Genomic DNA, 20,845 nt, shown 5'->3' on the forward strand with positions numbered 1-20,845 from the left:
CTCAACAGGTAAATAAGACAACATGTCAAATCCTGTAAGGGTAATTTTGAGAAAAACTTAGCAATCACAACCAAGGATAATCATAAGGCCTTTTTAACAGCTATGCACGTACCTTAAAAAGTAGGACTCAAGCATGCACCGAACTAGTGACTAACAGTATCATACATACTAATCCTACAGAGATAACAAACCTGCTAGCAGACATATTTGGCAAACATTTCACTCCCTAGACCCCTCCAAACTTATCACAAATCTTGTCCCCAACTCCCTTCCCCCACCCTACATGTCCAAAAAGCAAGTCATTAAAGCCTTGGCTAAGGCAAAAAAGACAGCCTCTACAGGAACAGATGGCATCCCAGGCTGTCTTCTAAACAAACTAAAACATGAACTAGCATCACCATTAAGTACCCTGTTCAGTCACAGCCTAACCACTGGCTTCGTTCCTGTGGAATGGAGAACAGCAACAGTTATTCCCCTCCACAAAGGTGGCTTAGCAACAGACCCAGAGAATTACAGACCAATAAGTCTGACCAGCCTCATCTGTAAAGCCTTGGAACGTATTATCATGGACCTCCTAAATAAAGACATAGGTGACCTCCAAACCCTGGATCTGACTCAAATCGGCTTCATCAAGGACAGATCCCGCCTGTTAAACCTGGTGGATTTCTTCAAAAATGTGCCCAAGGCCACTGATGAGGTCAAATCTGTGCACACAGCATACCCTGACTGGGCAAAAGCCTTTGACACAATCCCACACTCATGCACCAATAAACTTAGCAAACTGAATGTAAACCCCTTTCTTGTAAAATGGGTTGCCAACTGGCTCACACACCATGAAAGTGGGTGACTCCACATCAAACAGCAGACCTGTCACCAGTGGTGTACCACACAAGGGTCAGTGCTGGCCCCCTACTGTTTGTTATATACTTCTCAGAAGTTCTGGCCAAAAATAAAGTGCTCTGGCTTACTGCAAACTGGGTGGTTATTGAATCCCCAAATTATATCAGTATACTTTGGGGGAGGGGGTCTAACACAGACCAATGACTTGTGTCTTAGTCACAATCTTAAACTGAATGCAAAGAAAGGCATCATCATTCCCTTCAGTAAAAACAATTTCCCTTCACACTGTCAGATTAACAACAATACCCTATGTACCTATGAAGTAGTACGAGATCTGGAATCACAAGTGGACTGCAACCTTAACTTTGACCACCATGTGTCTACTGTAGTAAGGAAGGCTTTCTAGGTACACACTTGATTAGCATAGGCATGGCCTCTACAGCAAACAAGGTTATGACCAGTCTATACTAGTCACTAATTAGGCTGATAATGAAGTACAACTCCCCTTTCAGCATGTCCTGTACAAAGCACCTGGAGCAATTGGAGAGACCTCAGGGGTTGCTAACTAACAAGATCAACGGACTCCAGCATGTGCATTACATAGACCAACTAAAGTCCCTGTCAGTATACTCAGTATAGTATAGACTTCTTAGGGGAGACATATGCCTAGCTTAGAGAACAATCTCTGACGCAGACCTAATGAATTGTCTGCACATCTGTAAATCAAACAGGACTAGAGCTAACAGTTCCAGAAACCTAAATGTGGTCTGTGACTTAAATAGGATGTGCTGGAGAACAGACTTGTCTCCCAGTGACTGCCATGTCTTTGGAATAGGCTGCCAATTCATGTGAACCAGAGCACCTCTATGACACTGTTCAAAAGGAACCTGGACAAGTGAATGGGGCACCATAAATTCCTACTGCAGATAGCACCCACAACCCTCCTGGACAGGGGCAGTCATTAATAAATACTGTCCTGGGTATTGACTAGAGTATCTATGGTATTACATTGGGATGAAATGATAGGCTTGAATTGACCTCTAAGTCGATAGCTTAGTAACCTCCTATGATCAAAGGATTCCCGCAGTGTGGAATAAGCTCCCCATCCACATGATGCAGAGTTCATCCCTGATCCTATTCAAACAAAAACCTTGATCACTGGATGGGAAGTTACATGGCCTTTAAGTCTCTGATGGACAGGGGTTGACAGTAAATAAATTAAATTAATCCTCCAAATATCCCCTTAGCTACCTCCTTCATAGCATACCCAACCACACAGGTATCCAAGGTACTTGGGGACAAAACTTAGTTAGGTTGCACAGCTATGTTTATAAAGACCCTAGTGGTCATTAGCCGAATATTAACTGATGACCCTATAATAGGCAAGAAACTTGTACTCAACCCCTCAAAAACAAAATCAGTGCTACCTGGAACCAACTGAAAAACAGCCAAAGCACCCAGTTTCCTTAATATTACAGATACTAACAATACCACCATAACTACTGCTTCCTTCAAACACCTAGGCATTTTGGCCACACCGATCTCAGGTTTCAACTACACATTTAAACACATACAAAAAAATCAATACAATACTCTTCTGAGCAAACAAACTATCACCTTTTCTGCCCTAGCCATCCAAAGCTACCACAGGCAAAGGAATGGGTCTATATCATATGAGCGAATCGCACAAATTGCAGACACTCATAATATCGAACGTACTGGACCTCAAAGTGCTTTTTCTGAGAGTGCGGTACAGTGAAGAATGGGATATTTGCCCTTTCCTCACTTTAGTGCAATCTCGGAGTTGGACTATATATTTAGCCAGGGGGGGGGGCAGCCCCCACAATAGGAGGTTCGAGGTCCGGTACGTTTTATATTATGAGTATTCACAATTTGTGCAATTCACTCATATGATATAGACCTGCAAAGGAATACTCTTATTTCAACTCAAGTACTGACTACCCAGATTAGCTACAACCTCAAAGAAAAATGCCACCATCTTGCAAACCATCTCCAATAAAATCTGCCAGTTCATTACTAAGTCCCCCATTAAAGAACACCACTGCCTAACTATACCCAAATTTAAAAGACTCTCAATACATTTGAGAGCCAACCTCCTACCAGGATCACTAATTCACAAAGTCCCTTCTCCTGACATATCTTCTCTTCCCATTCAAAACCTTCACCAAAGCCCCTAAATAAAATCTCAGGGGTATGTCTCAATGCCAATACACCCTACTAACTAAACTTCATTGCACTGACCATGCATTCTTCATACTAGCACCTAAACTATGGGACTCCATTCCTCTCTCAGAGACATCCAAAAGTACTCAGACTTTGGGCAACATCTCAAGGAACACCTCTTCACCCAAACAAAGAGCATCTGCACTCACACAGGTTGCATGATATGAACTCTACACCACCCACACACCCCTTTATTCCCATTTCATCCTTCCTTATTTCAGTTTGACATCCTATCACTTACAGTATATCATTCATCTCATCTCCCTCTTCTGTTCACATCTCTCATACTTCCTCTTCTTTCTACTCCTTTTCTATCTGTATGCCTCTCTTACCACTTTTCAATCTTCTCCCGATGGTATCCTTTCTTGCAACTATTCACAATCACCTCTTCTACTATCTTCATACCTTTCTATATGATGATATGCTGCCATCCATGTAGCATAAGCTATTTCATTCATTATGGCTACATCTTATTCAAAAAGCTCTACTAAGCAAGATTCCATCTAAAATTCTTCTTGCACTGAACGCTGTAGCATATTCTTGCTTCTGTAAATATGCACATGTTTTAGCATATCACTATATCTGTAAATATGTTTTTTTCATTACTTAAGTGATACTATTCACCTGGGCTATATCTGCAAACAGGCCACTGAAATCAGTGCACTGCCTCAGTAAAGAAACAAACAAATATTTTTTTAATCTACCTTTTTTGAGTATGTTCAACATTTACATTGTACATACTTATGCAGTGCAGTAATTGGTGGGGGAATGGAAGGAGACAGGACCACATTGTGGGCACTCCATTTGTTTAATAATAAATATAACAATACAAATTCTGATTGTACAATTAGCTATACAACTCCTGCAATATGAGCTGCATATTAATCATTTAAATTACATGCTGTGCATTTTTTACCATAAGCCTGTCTCATAAACTAAGATGATGTAAATACTCTATGTTCTACTGATGACACATTCATTAATGCTTTGCTTGTTCTTGTGGGCATGTAATACTCACATAGAGATGGGTAGAAGGAATGATAGCAGCAAGGCTTCATATTTCATACTGCACATCTTGAAATACTAACCAGTTCCATGATTAGACAGTCTTTTTACTAACTCACAAAATTAAATGTAATTGTGTAATGAGAGACTGCTTCCCTCCCAACCTTAACTCCCAACTTAAGTCTAGTTGATTTACTAGTATTTACAGTGGAGGTAGTTCAGCACACAACACCCCATTTTATACAGATGTGGGCATGTCTTTGGCAACTACAAGCCCAAATGTAAAGATTAACAAATTAAATAAAAATAACAGCTACCACAACTATGAAACCCATAAGCAGAACCACACAGACCCCCATTCCACTTCATTTAAATCATAGGTAGGTACTAGGCTATTGGCCCTAGGGCCTATACAAGCCTAGCCAAAAAGGTACCCTGGCTTTCGGCACCCATGAAAATTATCAATCATTCCATACTGCTTTACAAATAAAAAGAAGACAAGTTTTAAAACAACAAAGGAAGAATCACAAAAGCAAAGTGCTAGGTGAGGTTTGCTACTTTACATCCTGATGTACACTAACCTTAACTATAATACAAAATAATATAAAACACAAGTTTAAGATAATGCCTTTATCCAAGTTTGCATATATACATATGTATGTCTCTCTCATATATCTCTATTAAAACATTTCTGTTGCCTGCCCCTATAGCACATATGCACCGCAGATGACCCATATTCAGTTAGCATCATAGATGCTGGGAAGGGTGGCAGTGAGTGGTTACTGCTAGCTAGCACATCCTGGAGAGGGGAGTAGGGGCAGTTCTAACTCGCCTCCTGGAGGATACCTAGCAGGAACAATGGGTGTTGCATATGCCAAGCACAGGCCTGTAGATCAGACAGTACTAAAGGGTGCACAGTATTTAGGGTTGCCACCAGATTTTACAGGCCGACACATACCCCCACCAGTTACAAAAAAATAAAAAACTTTTTTTTGCCTAAATAAAGCTTATTTCTTGTTTATTTTAGTTTATTATTCTGTTTCTTATAACATTTAGGTATTTCAGATACAGAATAACTGACAGTATTTAGCAATCAGGTACTACCTAACAAACGAATGTAAAATATGTTCAGTATACACCTTAAGAAGCCCTTCTGTCACAATGGGAAAGAAAAAGAAGCCTATCATTTTATGCAATAACACATGTTGGGATATATGCAGGACACGTAGCCTACTCAGGACGGTAAGACTGTGTTTGTTCACACAGTGGCTCTGTGTGGATAGCAACAGCTGTTAAAAACATTGGAAAGACACATACAGATCTTGACAGAAGTCAGTACTCTGGTTCAGTCAGTGGGAAGATCTCTGCCTCATGCCTCTGTTAGGGACAAAAGAAACAATGGTTAGGGAAACTGACCCAAATTAGGGACACGTTTAAAATAGCGGTACCATTAAGTAGGAATGGAGCAAAAAAATTAGGGGCGTACCCTACAAAATCAATACAGTTTAAAGGGTATCGCTGCCTGCGTCGTCTGCATATTCCCCCTGTACATGCATGGGGTTCCTCCGTGTAGTCCAATTTCTTCCCATATCCTAAAACAGCCATACCCGCTGGCTATATTTAAACATCAAGGTAAACATTATTTACTTCAGATGTCAATCTCAACAAACAAGACAATACGCATGGTGGCACAAAATATAAAGTAATGAGCCTACCAAGTGCTGCATTAAAGAGACAGAGGAAGTAGGACACAACTGTGAAAATAACAGATACAACAGTACCTACAATCTTGCAAACAATATACTGCATCGTACCTCTTCCGGTCCTTTAATTACACGTTTGTCCCAGTCGATCTCTTTGTTCAAAGGATTGTACAAAAATGCAGGTTTTGATATCTTTTTAAAAAGTTCATCCGGCTTTGGTAAGGCCGCGGGGAATGTCACCGATGATTTAACATTATCAATAGGGACCTCTTTGTTGTTTACTTTCTTTTGCAAAACTTCTTCAGAGTCACTCTTCTCTGAATCTGAGCTGCTGTCATACACGGCAAAATAGTTCAATGGATCTTTACTCTCCCAAGCCATTCTAAAATAGTGCCATCCTAAGTAAATATAAACTGTATTCAAGCCATAACCAATGAATTCTGGATACAAGCTCAACTCTATTTAGAGACGGAATATTGGTGCACACTCCAAATGCATCCGTCTAGAAAGAGGACACCTACTGAATGTGTCACGTGATCAATAGCACTGGCAAAGCGCACAACCTAGCCATGAGTTAGTACTACAAGAAAAATGCTGAATCAGTTGTCCAGATTTTTGCCTCATACTTTTGCTCTGTTTTTAATAAACTTTGTGGGTTTTATGGCAAATCATAGAGGACTGAAGTAACTAAATAATGACATACGTGGAAATTATCTGACTTCCACATTCTTCAGAAAAGGAATGCTAACACAAATCCTGTTATAGGTTCATAGGTACTAGGCTATCGGCCCTAGGGCCCATACAAGCCTAGCCAAAAAATGTACCCTGGCTTTCGCCACCCAAGAAAATTATTTTCCTGTGCCCCTGTCGAGCAGCGCCACAGAAGTGATCCCCCGGGGTGAATTTCCCATCCAATCATCAAGATTTTTCTTGAAGAGTGCTAATAAGGAGCTCTGTTTGACATAGATAGGTAGTCTGTTCCAGAGTATGGGAAGTCTCTGGGACAGGAATCTATCCCTCCAGCATGTTCTGTTTATTGTGGTGACAAGGTTTAGGTCCCTAGAGCGTGTAGCTCGGAGGGATTGGGATTTCTTTAAGTGGAGCATGTCCAACAGCTCTGGGTTTGACATAGCTTTGTATGTTAGGCAGAGATCGCCCCTGAGTAGGCGATATGCGATGGAGTAAAGCTGTAGTTTTTTGAGACGGTCTGCATAGGGCATCTGTTTGAGGCCAGTAATCCTCTTTGTGAGGTATTTCTGTGGTCTTTCCAGTTGTTGTAGATGTCTTGTGAGGTACATACCAAAAGGTGCGTTGTACTCTATAATGAGTCTGAGTGATGAGTAGAGGGGAACAATGACCTCTTTTTTTCTGGATGAGAATCCTTTTGTGATGAGATGAGCCACGTAGAAGGATTTCCTGACCACTGTGGCGATGTGATTATCAAAGGTGTCCCAAGGTCTCTTATCACATTTTCAGCATTAAGTAGACTACCAGCTATGTGGTAGTTCATGGGTACAGAGTTTTTACCAAAGGGGATGACAATACACTTTTTGGCATTGAACTTCAGGCCATGGCTTTGACACCAGGTATCTGTCTCAATGAGGCCCTTTTATAGTTTGTCCACATCGTTAGGAGTTTCGATTATGGCTCCTAGTTTGCAGTCATCTGCAAACTTTGTTAGCCAAAGACCTTCTGTGCTGGCCTGCACTTCAGAGAAGTAGATACCAAACAGGAGAGGACCCAGGACTGAACCCTATAGTACTCCACTTGTCACTGGTCTGATGCCGGATTTGGAATCCGCTACTTTCACAGTGTGGGTTCTGTCCGTGAGCCAGTTAGCAACCCATCTTGTGACATAGGGATTTATACCTAGTTTAGTGAGCTTATCTATAATTCCAGAGTGAAGGATGGTGTCGAAAGCCTTGGCAAGATCTAGATAAGCTGTGTGAACCATTTTACCCTCATCTATGGCTTTGGTGACTGCTTCAAAGAAGTCAATCAGGTTTAGGAGACATGATCTTCCTTTTACAAATCCAAAATGGGTAGGGTCCAGAGTTTGAAGATTACCAATGTCTTTGTTTATGAGTTCCACAATGATGCGTTCCATGGCCTTGTAGACCAGGCTCGTCAGGCTAATGGGGCAGTAGGTATTACACCAACTTTCAAATATAAGAGCAGTATTTAAAATATGTCCCTATTTTTGGGCGTTTTTCTTTTCGTTATTTTAGGCTTTGTCCATAATTCTTGCGCTAAAAGGTTGAGAGGCGTGTTTAACATGTCAGTATTATTGGCAGTTGGATTATAATGTTTCATAGGACTATTTTTGAATGTGTTGTCTGCGAATTTTCCACGTTTTGATGGATATGCAGTGTTTTAAGATTTTGCCAAATTATAGGGATCTAATAATAGTTGATTCTTTTGTTAAGAGATTTTTTTTAATTATGAAGGACAACACAATATTTTAAGGTTACCATGATTAAAATGGAGAGGAACAGTGGTGGATCTGCTTGCTTTGCTGTCTCTTCATTTTTGGTGTTTCCAGTTCAGTACTGGGCTGTGGTAACTTCTGTTGTCCTTTCATATCACTGCTAAGGTATTTCTAAAGTAAGGGATCTCCTACCAAGGTTAGTGCAACATCTGGCCAGTAGACAAAAGCTAATATCTACCATACCTCTCAAGTGTACCTCATTACGAGGAACATATTCATTTGGGGTCTTAAAAAGTTAATGTTCCTCAATGTTCCACATTGAAATACTCTTGTCACACATTCAGTGTTAGGAATTTTTTAAGTGAAATCCATGGTAAATAGAAATGAATCATATTAGTTCATTAAAAGATCTTTATAAATAAAACCAGTATATTTTAACCTTCCTATGGCCTTCCTAATTGAAGTTGTTAGTAAGCCATTAGTATGTATTCAACATTTTGCCCATTTGTTCCACATTATGAGGGCAAGTGTTCCTCATTTTGGAGATGGAAGGTTGAGAGCTATGTATCTACAGATGCTGCATGCTACATGTATGCTTAGGGCATAAGGGTGACATACGGACGCACACACGTCAGAACTTACTTGCCACCAGTCCAAACACAATCAGTGAATGTCGATCTGAATGCCTTTATTTTGTGCTGGTTACAGAGCCATTTTTCAGATGTGTCCCATTGGAGTTGTTCCTTATTTTCTCTTTTATTTTTAGGGTTTTTGGTTTCATGTCATCCAGAAAGGGAGAATGTTAAGTGTGGGAATCATATTCCTCATAAAGATCATCATGAAGAGTGTCTCTTTTGTCTGGGTGTTTCCCATGACAATACACAGTGTTCTAGCTGCCAAGCATTTGTCCCCACAACCCTATGTTATTGCCTCTCCTGCTTGTCTATTTTCCTTGAAAACCAGTATGTTAAGTTGGTAGCTCAGGGTGATGTGGCAGAATCTTCCTGTCCTAAGGGTCAGTTGTTGGCCAAGAAAAAGGCCAAAAAACTCTGGTATGATATGGTTGCTGTCCATCTTCCCCTGGAAATCTCTCTCTCTTTCGAGGTTAGGAGGATCATCTGGTCATTGCTTCAGATTCCTCTGCTGCGACCCCATCAGAGGCTGGTATGAATTTGATTTCTCCCACATTCTTGGAGACTTTCTAAATGACTTCTCCAGACATTCAAGGAGAACCTTGGTTGATTATTTCAGAGGAACCAGGGGGATTCTGCAGATCTTAGTGAGGGAGGAGATCCCTACTACACTTATTGAATGTCAACAAGGGTCCAACTCTCCCAGGGTTTTTCATGCAGACATCCCTTTCAGATGTTGTCTCTTCAAACTTTCCCCTGCAATTAATGATCCCCACTGAGAATGGCAGGATTTTACTCAGGTTGTTTAACACTTCAATGACTTTAAAGCTTCCTCAAGGGGTCTCTGTGTCAGCCCCTCCCTCATCTTCCACTCCTCTTAAACTGCCTAGGCAGTAGGATTCCTCTGACAAGTCATTAGCCTACTCTTCTCAGATCCCTTCCCCCCTTGGACTATGGTTCAGAGGAAGAGGATTCTATTAGTCTAGATTCTGCTTTAGTAGAACTATAGTGGGGACACTATTTCGTGTATAATAGAATTCTTTACATGGGATTGTTTTCAGGTTTCTGATATCCAGAAAAGCTACTGTGACCTCCTCCAGATAGAGTCTTCCAAACCTTTTGTTGTCCCTCCAGCTCAGGCTGCCCCCTTGGATACCTTTTTCTTTAGCTCCTGATTCTCAGTCCCCAGCTCCTAAGAAACCTGTCAGATTTTACAGGGTGCTTGATGATTGTAGATTTCTGTGTAAGTGCCGTGCCCTTCTGCTGACCTTTCTGTGGACTATTTCATCTGGCAAACCCTCCAAGCACTTGCCCTCTACTAAGCTTTTTCCTTCAGATAAAGATAGTAGAGCCATGGAGCTGGACAAGAAGATTTATACTGCTGCCACCCTGTCTTTTAGGGCTATTATCTACCAGTCTCATATGACCAGGTATGTTTTAGTCCTCCTTTCTCAAGTTTCTCAGGTTATTTCTGATCTTGCTGATTTTGAGGGGAAAGCTTTGGCCCTTTCGTTGTTGGGTTCTACCTCTCAAGTTGCCCTCCACTCTATTAAATGTAGCTATGATGCAGCTGATTCTTCTTCCAGGACTGCTGCATTTGGTTCTGTTATGAGGCATTATTATTGGGTTTATCTTCAGGTTTTACTTGATGACACTAAGGCCAAATTATTGGATGCTCCATTGGATAATAAAAATCTTTTAGGTACTGCTGCTGCTGAACCTTTTAAATCTCTCCAGGATAAAGATAAAGCCTTCAGGAGTTGAAACATATTTTTGTTTTTCCTGTTTCAAAGTTTCAGAGGAATTACCCTTCCAAATCTGCTTTTATTCACAGACAGTCTCACCCTCCACCCAAGGGTAAAAAGCATTCTAGACCTGTACCTCCTGCTAAATCAAAATATGCCCCTCTTTCCCAGAAACCTCCTTTCAGGACAAACCAGGTTCAATTGACAATATTTTTCCCTTTTCTCTCAGTCAGGTTTCCTAGTCTCTTCATCTTTCCCTGTCTCTTCCAAATTGGTTAAGGATCACAACTGATTCTTGGATACTGTCCATTATCTGTCGGGGTATTTAATGGTTTGGAAGTCTCCCCCTCCCTTTCTGGGCATTCCTCAACTCCTTGAGTACACCTTCCTTACTTCCCAGAGTGACCCAGGGCACCATTCAAGCTGTGCCCCATGCCTAGGAGGGGAAGGGTTTTTATTCCAGAATGTTTCAGTAGACCAATTCAGGACCTTTCTCAGCTCAACATCTTTCTCATGGTCTCCTCCTTTCGTATGTTGTCTCTTCAAACTTTATTTCCTCTTCTTCTTTCCCAAGCCTTTCTGGTCTTTCTGAATCTCAAGGATGCCTATCTTCCTAGCTCCATCTTTCATGAAATGTTTTGCATTTCTCCACTTCTTTCTTGCATTTTCAGTTCTCTTCTTTGCCCTTTGGCCTGTCTACTGCCCCAGGGGTAGTCACCAAATGCCATGCTCCTGTCATTGCTTTTTGCAGAATGAGAGGGGTTCGCATCTTTCCTTATCTGGACAATCTGCTAATCCAACTTTAATCCCCCGAGGCTCTGCTTCAGGAACTCCAGTTCACTATTTCCCTGCCTCACCATAAACTTTAAAAATTAGTCTTGACCTTCTCAGTATCATGTTTTTCTTGGCTGCAGCATCCAGACCATCCCCATGCTGGCATCTCTGCCTGCCCCCAGGCCCGGGCTTTGAATGCCTTTTTTCATTTTTTTCTTCCCCTGGATTCAGTCACATCCAGGGACTTTCTCAGGGTCCTGAGGTTTATGGCTTCCTTCATTTCCATGCTTCTTCTAGCCAGGAGCAATATGAAGAAGCTTCGGTAGTATCTCAAATCAGCGAGGTGTCAACATTGTCACCTCCTGGACTTCCTGGATTCCTTTCTTCCTTGTTTCAAGCTCGAGCATCAGTGGTAGATTCATCAACTTTCTCTCAAGCTGGGACTTTCTTTCCAGTCTCCAGTCCTGACTCAAGAGGTTTGAACAGATGCCTCAGACAGGGGGTGGGAAGCTGTCTCAAGGTTCATACCCTCTGGCCCGTCAACGTTTTCACAGACAATACCACATTGATGTGGTATGTCAACAAGCAAGGGGGTACAAGATCCTTCCTCCTTTGCAGGCTAGCTCTTCGGGGCTGGGATGTGGCTGTCAAATATCAGGTGACAGTTCAGGCAGTTTACAGTCTCTCAGAGCTCAATCTAGTGGCAGAGTCTTTGAGCAGTTCCTGCACACAAGGTCACGAGTGGATGCTTCACAAAGACGTGTTTGTGGACAGTGTCCATCAGTAGGGCATTCCTCTAGTAGCTTTCTTTGCCACCCCTCTGAACAGACAACTTCCTCTATTCTCTTCCAAAGTCACAAGTTCACTGGCTTGGAAAGTGGATGTCTAGTCTTTTCCTTGGAAAGGGATGTTTCTGTATGCCTTCATTCCTTTTCCTCTGCTTCAGAGGGTCTTGCACAAGATCAGGCAAGACTCCCCCAAAATTGTGCTAATGACTCCCTTTTTTTAAACACCTTTATTGAATTATCACTTGTGACATAGGCAAATTTACATTTATACAAAGGTAATTAAACTGTATTAACATTAACATTAACAAACATTATACTTCATATATATCGTTATATATTATTAAACCTAAGCAACATTACATAAATTATTCAATTCCTGCCCTTTTTTAAAACAAGAAACATCTTTATTAATCCATCATTTATGACATAAGCAATCATACATTTATATAAATGAAAACAAACCACACTGACACAATTCTAGTTGCAAGCAGTTTACACCAAAAACCATAATGACACACTCCCAGTTGCAAACATTATACATCACTTATAATCTACCCAATCATTTTCAGTCAAACATTACACCTCATTCCTCCCCTGTATGTATTGTTCCCACAATTCACATTTTTTTTCCTAAATTGCTTCTACCCTTTTCTAAAGATCTCAATTCCAATAGTTTTATCTCTATTACTATATTCACTACATCTAATGTAGTTTGTTTAAAATTCTGATTTTTCATTTTCTAGTAATTGCTTTTTTGGCAGCCACCATAATTAGACACAGTAAGGCCTTACCATGTCTAGGCAATTTTGATTCTGTAATCAAATCATCTCCATCATCACACCAATCTGCCCACCTATCATCTCCGACAGTGCATCTGCAGGGAATCATTAAAGTTAGTCAACCCACTGCAGTCCCAGAAAATATCTTCTCAAGTACCTTTTTCTTCTCCATCACACCTCCAACATTTGCTGTCTACCTGAGGAAAAATTCTCTGGAGTCTATTTGGGGTATAAACATATCTATGTAAGCATTTCCAAGCAAAAATCCTAAATCTTCTAGATTTTATTGCTTAATTGGGAGACATACATATATCATCCCTCTGTGAATTGCTTATCCTGTCTCTCTTTCCAATCCTTTCTAAGCTCTCACTTATCCAGGGGCAATCACACAAGTTACCTTACAGGGTGGACCTTCAAACATAAGACAAAGGGTTTCTTATCCATCCTCACTTGTCCACTCCAACTGATGCTGTGGGTGATAGGGTTTTGATCCCCTTTTAGGCACCTGATTTTCTGAGGATGTGCTTTCAGTCCTGCAGGAGGCCAGGAAACCCACTACCAGGAAATCATATTTATCCATTTGAAAGCAATTTACTGTCTGGTGCCTTTCTTAAAACTAGGATCCCTTATCTGTGCAGGTTCCTATGGTTCTATCTTATTTGTGTGATCTGCTCCATGCTGGGTTGGCATATTCTTCACTTGCACCTCACCTGTCAGCAATTTCTGCTTGTCTGCTCTTAGCTCCTTCTCTGGCCTGTAGATTTGAGGTCAAGCTATTTCTTAAAGGTGTCCTGCATATCAGGGCTTCCAGGAAGCCAATTGTGCCTTCCTGGAACCTCAGTTTTGTTCTTGAAAAATGAACACAGGCTGATGTGAAGCCTGCTGCTTCAGCTTCCTTACAACATTGTACTTGGAAGACTGTTCTTCTTTTAGCCCTCACTTCAGATAAGAGTGTGTCTGAGCTTCAGGCTGTTATAGCTGTTCCTCCCTTTTTAGTTTTTCACAGAGACAAGATGTATTTTCATACTAATCCTCCTTGTATTCCCAAAGTGGTCAATGAGTTGTCGCTTAATCTGTCTATTCGTTTGCCTTCCTTTTTTCCTTCTCTGCAGTCTAGTACTTAGAAGGTTTTTCACACATTTCATTTGGAGAGAGGGCTCTGATACTATTTAGATAAAACTAAAGTTATTTGCAAATCTAAGCAACTTTTTGTTTATTTTGAGTTTAGCTGTTTCTAAGCAAACCATCTCTTCCTGGATTTCTAAAGCCATTTCTTTTTGTTATTCCTTTCATGGTAAATGTATTTCCTCTTCAGTAAAGGTTAACAATAACAGAGCCATTGGAGCCGTTGCTTCCTCTGGTGCTTTTTTCAAGGGGCTGTATACCAATTCCATCCTTAAGGCTGCTACTTGGTCTTCTGTCCATACCTTCACTAAGCCTCATAAGTTGGATATTATTTCCAGAGCTAGAGCTGGCTTTACCAGGGCTATCCTACATGGTTTTCTTTAGGGTTCATCAGTGCTATCCTCCTCCCAGGTATTTTCTAGAGCTTTTGTACTCTCACTTATGTTCGGAATACTGCAACAGTGATATGGAAAGATATAGTACAGTTGTATAAAATCATACCATATCATCAGATGTTCTTATTTTCATTGTTGCAGTATTCCCTTCCTCCCTCCTGTCCCCTCTGCTCTAGCCTGTTATCCTTGCCTTCCTGGCCAAAGGGTTTATTTCTCTCTCTCTCTCTCTCTCTGTCTTGTCTCCTTCTGGATGCACATGTTTCTCATGGTCCATTCTGCTCTTCCTGGAACTTTTCAGTTCTGAAGTGTCTGTGTCTATATGTGACCTTGATGCCCTACGCCCTGCACAGGGAGCATCCACAGAATCACAGAATCATAGGAGGTTACTAGGCTAATGGCTCTGTGGCCCTTACAAGCCTAGCCAAGAGTTTATACCCAAAAAGAAACCTCAGTCAGCATTTGTCACCCCTGTCAATGAGGGACACAGGTGGAACCTCTGGGACAAATTTGTGGTTTCCCATCCAGTCATCAAGGTTGCACTTGAAGAGGGTCAGCAAGGTACACTGTTTGAAGTGTATGGGAAGTCTATTCCAGAGATGGGGCAGGAGCTGGGAAACAAACCTGTCTATCCAGCAGGTTTTGTTGATGTCACATATTAGATTCAGGCCTTTCGAGTGGGTAATGCGCAAGGTGTTAGACTTATGGATATACAGCATCTCTAGTACGGCAGGATCCGAGATTGCCTTGTAGGCAAAATACAGATCACCTCTGAGCAGTCTGTACAATACAGAGTAGAGTGATAGTAATTTGAGCCTGTCTGCATAGGACAGGTTTTGCAGGCCATGGATTCTCTTTGTGAGGTATTTCTAGGACCTTTCCAGTTGGTGCACATTTTTGGAGAGGTACATACCAAATGGGGCATAATGAGGGAGGAGTATAGAAAGGTAATAATCTCCTTTTATCTAGATGCAATCCCTTTACTTATGAGATGAACCAAGTAAAAGGCTTTTCTGAACACTGCCGCTACTTGATGGTCAAATGTGAGATTGTTGTCAACCTGAGTACCGAGGTCTCTCACCATATGTTGTATGCTTAGGGGGGTGCCATTGATGTGGTAATTAGTAGGGGTCATGTTTTGCTGAATGGTATGATGATACATTTTTTGCAGTTAATTTGAGGCCATGACTTTGGCATTGGTCATTAGTTGCTGTGAGATCCTTTTGTAGTATGTTAACATCATTTGGGGAGTCAGTGACAGCACCCAACTTACAGTTGGCTGCAAACATGGTCAGCCACAGGTCTTTTGTCTTTGCCTGGACATGTGAGAAGTAGATGCCAAACAGTAGGGATCCCAGGACAGATCTCTGGGGAACTCCACTAGTGACAAGTGTGCTATCAGAGGTGGAGGCACATATTTTGACCTTGAGATTCCTGTTGGTGAACCAGTTGGCCACCCACCTGATGAGATAGGGATTTACACCAAGTTGTGTTACCTTTTTAATTATGCCTGAGTGGGAGATTGTGTGAAAGGCCTTAGCCAAGTCAAGGTAAGCTGTATGTACTGACTTTCCCTCATCCAAGTCCTTGGTGACAGTCTCAAAGAAGTCACGGAGAAGGCTTCAATCAACATCCACAGGAAGTAAATGAGGAACACAGGTTTATTAGTAAAGCGCTTTTCATCGCTCAACGTTGGAGCAACTTCATCAGACAACATTTAATTAAATAATTAGTAATTTATAACATAGTCAATTTAAAAGACATCCCACATTTAAAGTGGTATGAATACAAGTAAAACTGCTCAGCTCAACTTTCTTAAATAATCTGGCTTTGCTAGGTTAAAAACCGCAATGTCATAAACAAAACAAGATATTGACATACATATAAAATTTAAGATTTAAGATTAATACCCAATATTGGCCAGTGCAACTAAGCTATGACAAGTCTCAAAGAAGACAACCCGGTTCAGTAGGCAAGATCTGCCCTTGATGATTCCGAACTGGGTGGGGTCAAGTTCTTGGAGATTGCCTATGTCCTCGTTTATGAGATCCATAATAATACACTCCATGGCTTTACAGATCAAACTTGTCAAGCTAATGGGGTGATAGTTTTTAGGGTCAGTAGTGGCACCACCTTTGTGCAAGGGGATGACAATGGCAGTTCTCCACTCTGCTGGAATGAAGCCCATACTTAGGCTGTGGTTGAATAGGGTGTTCAATGGCAAAGCTAGTTCTTGCTGGAGATGGTGCAGAATACAGCCTGGGGTACTATCACGTCCTATGGAAGCTGTGCAGTGTCTATCCTTGGCAAGAGATCCCTTATGTTAGGAATATTGCAACACTGAAGAGAAGGACATCTACTGTTACGGTAAGATTTTACACAACTGTACTTTCAGTGTTTATGCCTTTCTTGCAGAAAAATGAATTTTTGCCAGGTGCTACTTATATGCTACCTATACACTGAGTATTTGTATAAGTTCATTTTGTTCATTTGAACTGATGCTAGACTGGGTTAAGCAGCTAAGTGGAAAATTTAATGAATGTGTGTGTGTGTTTTTTTTTTTTTTTTGTGAGTGCTTCTCAGCATACCTCTCAACTGCTGGGATTTACACATAGTGGTATGATTTTGGTCATCAGGTTTAGTCTTGCTCCTCATAGACTTACTGATGTTCCTTAAAGTCAGACCTGTTTATGGTTACATAGATATACAAAGATTACCTATTGCTAGCTATATATGATTTAGTATATGAAGATTTTTTTTTATTGTGAGAAAAACAAAACCACTCCTCTTTCTAACCTTCTATTATGTTTTTAAGGCCAATGTAAGGATTTTAAATATTTGGAAGTTGAGTTATGCTTGTCAAGCACTGTGAGTCATTCCAGATTCCTGCAGATTTATGATGTGCAATTTATTATATTGTACATGGTGTCACCTGCCTTTGTAAGTTTGAAATTATGCCCTTGCATCAAAGTAATAATTTGTTTAAATATTTATCATATTAAATGTAATATGGCTGTTGGTAGATAACTGTCCAAAGAAGAATAGTGTTCAATTTCTGCTTGCTGTCTCTTCTTGAAAGGTATGACATATCTCAGAGCTGTGTTGCTTGGAACCTCTTACATGAGCACATCTTCTAAGTGCAGTTTCACTCAAGATGATTGTGATTGTCTTTAAGATCTAAGGGTATGGTATTTCTTAATACAGTGCTTCTCTGTCTATGGCGATTGATGAAAGACCAGTTGTTTTTAGTTCCATTGATGAAAGACCAGTTGGTTTTAGTTCCAATCCTTTGCAGACTGGTAACTCTGTAAAGCATCTGCAATAAGTATTCTATGGCACTTAAAGACCTTCAGTGAAGAAACCATACTGTCTGGATGACCTCTTTGTGTTCATAAGCAAAACAGCAAGACTGGCAAAGACAGCAATAACTGAATTAACTGGAGGCTATTAGACCCACAGAATCCATGGGGTTTGAGACACTCTGAGGTGCAATTTAAAGCTTTTTTCCACCCTTTTGATCCAGTGATAGCTTTAACAAAAATCACGACTAAGGAAAGAAATTCAGGCTTATTCTCTTTCAAGGAAGAACAAAGTTGTGACCAATGCTTAATGTTCAAAGTTGACAAAACATTACTTCCCCAAGAAACTGAGATGACAAAAAAGGATATAAAACAGCATAGCTGGAAATGCTGCCTGCTTCCCTGCCCCAAAAACAGTTCTTACTTCCTTTTCACCCCTCTGATGTTATATTGAGATTAAAGTGAAAGTACAAATGGTGGCAGATTTAAAGCTTTTACTGTCATTCATATACACTGCATATCTCCTCACTCCTACCCCCAAAAGAAACAAGGGCAAACACACAAATCAAGGACCGATGATAAATATTATTATTATATACATAGAAATTTGCAAGAACAAAAGTTTTGAATTGGCAAACATTTTCTAAGGTTACAAAATCTGAAATGTATATCTGTTATTAGTTACTACAACCCACAATAATTTGCCAGAAAAACACAAATTTTGTGAGGAACACACCACAACATGAGGCAAGAGAGGCATTTGAGATTAATGCCCCTGCACAAATATAAACACACTCATGATCCTCAATTTTAGCCACTTGTATGACTATATGCACCTCAGATATTTGCTTGTAATAAAATAAATGAATGAATACATAAATAATGGTCTAAAAAGGTATTTCAGTTTGCTGCCATTAGAACTATAAAGAGCAACCCACTATAAGCCCATGTGTCCTATTAACCACTTAGCTCAAGAATAACCGACCCTTGCACTGAATTTTCTGATTGCTGTTTAACCCAGAAACTCCAAGGAGAATGAGGGGGAAAAAGAAACAAAATTCAGTCCTCGTGCAATTGTTGCATGGAAAAAAACAACATGATGGCAATATGAAGAAAATGTCTGAATTTAGAGACCCCAGTAAAAGAAAACATCTCTGCATACCCTTTGAAAAGCTAATATAAGTAGCAGATGGCATGAAAATAATAAAATAAAAAAGTTGGTGCAAATGAGTATGTCCTGGTAAATCTGCAAACAGAAGTCCAAGACCTATGGAAATAAAGTATAGTGCTACATGCTGAACTGCTGATGACACATGAAATCTTAACAAATAGTATTGTTATTATACAGACATTGACATCAGCTGAGCTAAATTAGATCCAGCTTGACAGTGAAGTTCTAACCCTACTGTGACGTCTCTACTCTGGGCCAGTAATGAAGGAGCCTCAATCCTCACCACTGATGGGAAACATTCACTTAGAACAAAAATAGATACACACAGTATTTTCAGATGCAACTGTCTGCACCAAGCACAATTTCCCTTAAGAGAACACAAGGTGCACACTCCAGACCTTGGGCTCAACTTCCTCTCCAGGCCCCAAATAAGATAAGACTCCACCTTTCTCTCTGCATAAATCAGTGCTCTGTGTCCCTGTTCCACATAGCTGACACACACACACACAGATGGGAAAGGCTGGCACATATTTACCTACTATGCCATCTTCAACCAGACTATAAAGTAGATTCACTGACACCAGCCAGCAACTTGCTACTTTAAGGGTCTTACCAGGGTACCTACTTACTCTTAGTAAAATGAATACACTAATGGTAGTGTTAACCAATCGGCAAGACTTTCAGGAGCATGAAGCCAAAACGCCACCAAATAAATGCAATTACCCTCAAAGGTTAAAATATTTTCTAAAAGACCAGCCACAATGAAATATCGAAATATATTTAATAATAAACAACACAGAAAACATGAAAATACTGAATATCAATTTACAATAAACACCAGAGTTTCACCTCATAAGAAATATAAAAAATAAGACAGATGGAAAGACTCATACAGATGCAGAAAAACAGTACTTTTAGCTAATCCCACTACATTTTCCTAGCTGACTGAGGAATTACTGTTTCCTAGTTAAGTTACTTACTAAAGCAAGGCAAGATGACATCAGTGAGTCATCTTGCCAGTTCCAAATCAGGCTGCTGAGTGTCCTTTGTCACATCTCTCACTAGTACCTAAATGCAATTTCAGTGCCTTTACTGAATGACATCACGTCTGGTCACCTGATTCTGTGGTTCCTACACTACCCAATCACTGGAAACTTGAGCCAAGATCTGGCACAGATGTGTCACAATTCAAACATAGAGCTTTGCTAAGGCTTATTCCAGCACCTGGAGACTGTAAAACAAATCCAGTACTTCCCCTTTTCCTGCAGAGACTAACAAGCCATTCTTTGGCACCCCATGGTGGCAATTAGTTCACCACTAAGGACAATAAGAGCAGGATCCCATTCCAGACATTGCATCTCTGGCTGCATTCAGGCCTGTGAGATAAAATATTTATGGCCTAAACCAAGTAATTTAACTTCAAGCTATTTTTTCTTAAGGTTATCTGGGCCTTCCACTATAATTTGTTAAAATATATACACTTCAAGAATTAACAATGCAGAGTGACATACATGTATATTTCTTTTCTGTCCAGCAGGACCCACTGTTGATATATTTTTAACACAAGCAACTTTGCAAAATAGATTTTAACACAAGCATCTGTATAAATCAGTTTGATATTCAAATGACATATAATTCTTTACAAAATGCCAGCTGGCTTCTGCTGGCATGTGTTACACATGCACTTTTCTACTCTCTCTGGCATAGCTGGCACTACCTCACATCATCACATCTCGCCCCCCTTTGAAGACTCAAGCTAGCTTTTCAAGTGACCCTGGAGAAACATTGCCTGAGAGAAATGAGCCTGTCTGGGAATAAATTAACCCATACCCTGTCTTGTGACACCCTCTGCAATGGCATTGCTGACCCCACTATAGTGCTGCACTGTCATGTTATATGCCTGCAACCCTAGGCTCCTCC

General features: G+C 40.5%; 1 protein-coding gene across 1 annotated transcript in view; it reads right to left on the reverse strand.

Annotated features, from left to right (window-relative positions):
- CCHR10.PART0H1orf52 (chromosome chr10.part0 C1orf52 homolog) overlaps positions 1-6,286 on the reverse strand; it is a 170,716-nt gene extending 164,430 nt beyond the window's left edge. The window contains exon 1 of the mRNA XM_044086036.1: positions 5,904-6,286. Coding sequence (XP_043941971.1) covers positions 5,904-6,173 — 270 coding nt within the window. The 5' untranslated portion in view covers positions 6,174-6,286. The remainder of the gene's footprint in view (positions 1-5,903) is intronic.
- Positions 6,287-20,845: the final 14,559 nt, after the last annotated feature.

This window comes from Protopterus annectens, chromosome 10.part0, assembly GCF_019279795.1.
Source record: "Protopterus annectens isolate FY-2018-M chromosome 10.part0, PAN1.0, whole genome shotgun sequence".
Classification (NCBI taxonomy): Eukaryota; Metazoa; Chordata; order Ceratodontiformes; family Protopteridae; genus Protopterus; species Protopterus annectens.